At 44.0% G+C, this 6,000-nt stretch overlaps 1 protein-coding gene across 1 annotated transcript in view; it reads right to left on the bottom strand.

The window, feature by feature from the left end:
• Positions 1 to 3,515: 3,515 nt before the first annotated feature.
• Positions 3,516 to 6,000, bottom strand: part of LOC115402710 (anosmin-1-like) — a 35,904-nt gene continuing 33,419 nt past the window's right edge. Inside the window, 1 exon segment of the mRNA XM_030111233.1 lies at positions 3,516 to 4,750. Coding sequence (XP_029967093.1) covers positions 4,692 to 4,750 — 59 coding nt within the window. The 3' untranslated portion in view covers positions 3,516 to 4,691.

Genomic DNA, 6,000 nt, shown 5'->3' with positions numbered 1-6,000 from the left:
AGGTTGGTGAAAAATGTAAATAAAAACAGGATACAATGATTTTCCAGCTCTAACAAACACAACTCTTATTCCCAATATGAGGCTTTTAAAGCAGGACAGTTTGCAATTCCACAAAAAGAGTTGGCTCATATTGAGTCTGTTGACAGAGGCGTATCTCATAAAAACAACAACCACCTTGGAAATCAATCAATCAAACTACTTGGGATGAGAAATATCAGCATGAGATGCTATTAGTTACAACTGAATCAGGGGGTTTCAAACACAGAAACAAAACAATATAACAGTAAATTCTTAAAATGATTACTCTAATTAATGACCTCCCATTAGCATTCGCCCCAAAGCCACACTGCAGGGGTAAACCTTTTCAAAACATCTGAGAAAAACAGTTAAGACGGTGAGATTTCAGACTTTTATGTAGATTTGTAACCTAATGTAGCACAAAACAAGACAGGATTACTTATTCTTTAACGTGCAAGTGGAGAGTTTTGGACATTTTACTGTGTTTTGGAAGAATCAAGCACCTAATCTTGTTGAAATTTTATGTTTATACTTTTTATGATGTTGCTTCTTGCATCAGTTTGTGCTGAAATATTCACCGTTCTCATTATTATTTCATTTTGCAGGTTGAGCCCTCTCAGAATTTAACTGGCCGATATGCGGCTTTTCCACTGAAATGAGTTTGACACACCTAAACTAAACACTCACCGCCAGACTAAATACTTGATGCCATGCCGTGCGCGCTCACGCTCACGCTCTCGCTTGGCAGAGGGCACAGCCGTGTCTTGAAGCATCTGAATCGAAGATTTACCGAGGAGGAGTCGCATTCCTCAGACATATGTGCATATATCAGGTTTTGGCTTCGACAATCGACTTCGAACAAAGGGAGGTATTGTCTGATATCGGGCGAAGAAAAAAAAAAACATAAAAAACTTGTTGCAACAGAACGAGAGCGGAAAGAAAAACAAACGAGTGTTTGGATGTGGCGCAGCTTCCCAGTAATACAACTTTTTTAATCACAGCACAGACACGCCTGTCAGCTTCCCTCGGCTTTGTTGGCCTGTAAAGAACAGGAGAGAGTCGGCGGCGTTGTGCGTTCTCAGGCCGGGTGTGTGTGTGTGTGTGTGTGTGTGTGTGTTCTGGTCTTCATTAGACTTTAGACGGAACATCTCTGCGGCCTGACAGGGGGATCCTTTCATGTGTCCCCTGCACCGGTCCCACTCGCCGGAGCCTAACCAGAAACACGCCACCGCCCGGGGCAAGGTCAGATTTCTCACCACGCTTCTCCTAATGGAGGCGGCGAGATGGTGGGGGGGAAACACTCCGCACTCTGGTTATTTCTCATCAATCTCATAGACGATATATTCCATCTCATCACGCTGACGGAGTGCCGGTGCATTAGTCCATGTGGTAGTAATCTGCCGGGTGATCTCACTGACCTGAAACTCACATGAGAGTGAAATCTGGGGCTCTGGAATCGTCGGGGTTACGGCGGGTGTCGTCTCAGAAAAGGGGGGGAAAAAACCTGAAGTCCATCCATTTGGATTTTTCTGCCCCGCACTTCAAAGCGGAGCTTCGGCCTGTGCCCATCGTCGGAACGCAAAAATTCCAGCCGCCGTTTAGGGAGTAACGTTACAGCCGCTCCGTCCGGTATCGTGGGACGTCCCGCAAAAAAAAAAAAAAAACAGGGCCCAGGTTTGATAAATAGCAATGCACGGCTCGCTGCAGCGTTAATCTGCAGAACGGGTGCGAGGAGGTCAGAGGAAACGTGTGGGAGAAACAGCCCATCTTTGTGCCGCTCTGAAAGGACTCACTGTGTCATTGGCGGCGCTAATAAAATAGGCGCTAATGTCGAGCAGGAGATGGGTAAATATTGAACCGACTCAAGGGCCAAGTGAATAATTCTATTTTCAGAAATGCGTGTTTGAATGTGAAGCCATTATCCCCTGCCTGACTTTCACAATAGGGACATAATGTCATGCAAAGTGTATATCAGCCCTCGCTGGCCTTGTACCGCCGGAGACAAAGCTTTTGTGCCGACGACCGGCCCATTATTTAGTTGTTGCATTTTTTTCCTTTTTCTTTTATGTCCTCGGAGACTTGGACGTCTTGCAACATGCCTCAAAGAAGGCTGGAGGCCCTTTTGTTTTGAGGTTTTCACACTTGAGGGCCATGGTATTTGTATGTGTGTGTGTGTATGTGTGTGTGTGTGTAGAGGGACTGTGACAGCCTGAAAAGGGGAGAGAGGGGCTGGGCTGGCCGACACAGAAAAGGAGCCTTGGCTAAACACTGGCCTGGCTCCTAGAAAAAGAAAGAGGGATTAGTGTGCACCGACCGAGGAACTAATCTCCTGTGACATAATAGAACTGTACATAAACAACGTCCCTGAGAAGTGAGCGGCGAAGCATTGACCGGCTGAAGAGGCTGAGTGTGTGAACACGAGGGGCTCGGGGTGATTTGTCGCCCGCCGCAAGAGAGCGGCGACGAGAGCAGGCCTCGACCGCAGATTCAAACATCTGGACGTCTTTCCGTAAAAACAACAAAACAAGCACATGCACACACACAAATATGCAGGAATCAAAGCCCTGGTGCACAGATACACGCATGACACTGAATGGAGGCTGATTAATCATAACAGCAGAGTTTGGAAACCGAGGCTTTGTTAGTGGCACATTTGGGTAATTTAAGCAGTCTGGGGAGAGTAATTGTTCTTTTATCAAATTAGGATGAATTACCGAGCAGCCTGAGGCAAAGCCATGACTCATCAGGGTTTTTTTTAGAATGAGGATGTGTTTTATTAAACTGTTTTTTTCCACTCAAAATGATATTTAATTGCTTTTTTTTTAATGCGATCGCATTAAAACAAACACCAGTGATCACGAGCGCGCATGATGTTTTTCATGTGTTTTTGAAATGAACCGAATCTGAAGGACGTGTAAAACACAACCGCATGAAAAGCAAACTTGTAAAAATGCCTGTTGTGTTAGAATCTAGAAGAATAAGTCTTAAAGACAAACTGCTGTGAAACACCACACTCAGAATTTCTAAATATCTGCTTTAAAAGGCTTTCACTTCCACACATGAGGAAAAACAAAAACTTTGCTTCAGCTTTTAACACAACTGTCACACGCTCGCACACGGCACATTAGGTTTTAGCTCTCAGTGTCACTTTCCAGCTTTATTTTCTTGTAAACATCTGCACTTTTCGTTTTACGAGGGCGAGAGCCCGCCGGGCAGAAGCGGCGTTTAACGCTTCTCGAACACAGGAGAAGAAGGCCGAGCCGGTCGGCTCTCCGGCGTGTTTATTTGGACTCGCAGGACACGTGTCTCCGGCTGCAGGACCCATCAGTGGCTGCGCTGTACGCCGGCTCTGCCACGGCCGATCCCACAGCCAAAATAAGCAACGCTAATTGCCAAATACTTGCGAATTGGAGGGAAGAGTGTGTGTGTGTGTGTGTGTGTGTGTGTGTGTGTGTTTACTCCTCACAGCAGCTCCCATCAAACAAACAGCAACAGGCTCAGGTTAAGGATTATTTTATTACTTAGCAGTTTGTACAGTTTCTACCATGGAAAAATAACATGTAACATAAGACTGTATTTACAATTCCATTTTTACAAAATGTCTTTACAAGATTTTTTTTTTTTCCTTTTTTGTCGGTTCAAAAATTTGAGACTAAAACACACAAAAAAAAAAACAAACATTCACATTCACACACATCCAAACCAAACTTTGTAATACACACATAAATAAATATAGACATTCACTGACTGCTCCACGACAAATATTTCTACAGCCAAGAACATGTACAATTCATCGTTTCCACACACGTGATAATTTCATTAATAAACATTACGTATTACTCCAATATATTTATTTGTTAATCTGTTAATGAAATGTTGCTAACATATCGAAAAGAAGTTAACACAGACGTTACCTCATGCCAACTGAATGCTAACGGTTGTCATGCAAAACCATTACAAGCTTACAATTTGAAGCAGGTAATTCATTTACAGTTCTAAAAAATCAAAATGGGCGACATGCAACGAACTAGGTGAGAAGGCCTGGGAGTTAGACGACGACGACGACTTTAGTTACATGATCCATCGGTACGGACTGCGTGCCGAAGCGCCTCTTTCATGGGTAAACACAAAATAAATAAATGGGTTTCTACTTTTCCTTTCTTCGTGAATGAACACTCGCTTTGACAAGTTCGGGCCTTTCAAGACGTCCTCAGTCCGGATCCCAGAGAAAATGTGCTGCTTTCAGATTTTGACCGAATCAAATTAACAGTCTGTTCCTTGTGCACAATGACAGCTCGATCACAGTAATTCTGCTGGGGAGGGAAATGGAGGAGGAGGAGGAGGAGGGGGAGGAGGGGGATGAGTCAGGAACCAGCGATAAATATGAGAGCTCGCTGTATAAATTTCACTGTACGGGACGAAGCCGTCCGGTGACTTATAAGTCAGGAGAGGAGTTCAGAGGGAGGAGCTGACATGTTGTGGAGCCTGGAGAAGATAGACCCATATTTCATGAGCCAGGTGGGGGTGGGGGGCGCTGGAGGGGGGGGGGGGTCAGTTCATGGTCTGGTGCGCGGCGTTTCTGTTTGGTTCCACACATTCCTTCGCTGACAGACAGGAGCGAGCAGAGGGCCACCGGTACGTCTCCCCCGTCGGGTTTGCCTCGACCCGCAGGCTCAGTGCCTCTCTACCGACGGCTTCTGGTGGTGGGAGTGGTGCTGCCGCAGTCTGGGTCCTGGAAACACACACACACACACACACTTATTCAAAGGCTTGCGAGAGAAACACTTGAGGGGGTTAGATCTTAGTAGAGAAGCAGAGTGGATTACTGCCTTTATTCCCGCCCTTCATAGTGATCAAAGCTGCTTCACCAGCAGACGGGAGGAGAAAAAAAAAAACACAAATGTACTTGAATAAAGAAATGTTAGTGACTCACACGATATGCACACACTTTACAGTTTCTGTTGTTTGCTTTGTTCTGTGCTGGAGTCTGAAATGTTTGCTAGCTGGAAGATTTTACTGATTATAAACCTTATTGTTCTGCAGTCAGATCCTGATACATGATCATTTGAACAGAAGCATAAAGATGTGAAGTTTTGTGTTTCAATATATTTATTTAAACTAAATCATCATTATTTTGACCTGCTATTTGTTGCACTTTTATATGATTTCCCACGCTCCACTTTAATCACAAATCCCACCCTGGTAATAAGTGATGGGAACTGAAGCTGCGTCGCTGTTTTGCTTCATGCTTTCGCTGATAAACGTAATCAGCTGAGTTACACTATCGCTTCATATCAGAAATGCTCATGATTTCAGCTTTCTCAGGGTAGTTTGGCTAAGTAGCGACCTTAAATCACTATCGCGTGTGTGTGTCACCCTGCTTTGGAGTCAGATCCAGTAACACTGGACTGGATGAAGCAGTACAGAGAGCAGAGGAGGACAGATCATGCTGTTTTTAGTTGTTTACAATCAGAATATCCTTTCAAACAGAAAACTATTCCCTTGTCACATATTGAACTTCGCCAGATTTCACTTTATTTTCTTTGGTTCTTACCTTGTGTGGCCTTCCTATGAAATACTTTCTGACAATGAGCAGGTTCAACAACTCCGGGTTTTATTTACATGAATCGTGTCAACAAACCTGAAACTGGCAACTCGAGCTGACTGAAATTTACTGGAAACTTTCTCAGCTAATTCAAACTTCTGAGCCTGTGGGAGACTTGAAACACACAAAGCATTCTGAAGCATGAAAACAGTGATGTCTGAAGGTAAATCATAATCGACAAGATCAAATGTTATAAAAACATGCTTGTCCTTGGCTGATGAAAGCAGTATCTGACACGGCTTTCTTGACTTTCTGTCTTTTGTGAATTCTAAAAGAAAGAGTCAGAGAGGAGACAATAAATCCGTTTGATGAGTTCACTGTCACTTGAATCTTTATTTATCATGTCTCAAAACTATTCAAGAGTCTAGATTTTAAGA

Source organism: Salarias fasciatus, chromosome 16 (genome assembly GCF_902148845.1).
Source record: "Salarias fasciatus chromosome 16, fSalaFa1.1, whole genome shotgun sequence".
NCBI lineage: Eukaryota > Metazoa > Chordata > Actinopteri > Blenniiformes > Blenniidae > Salarias > Salarias fasciatus.
The sequence above is the reverse complement of the archived record's forward strand: the minus strand, read 5'-3'. Positions and strand labels throughout refer to the sequence as shown.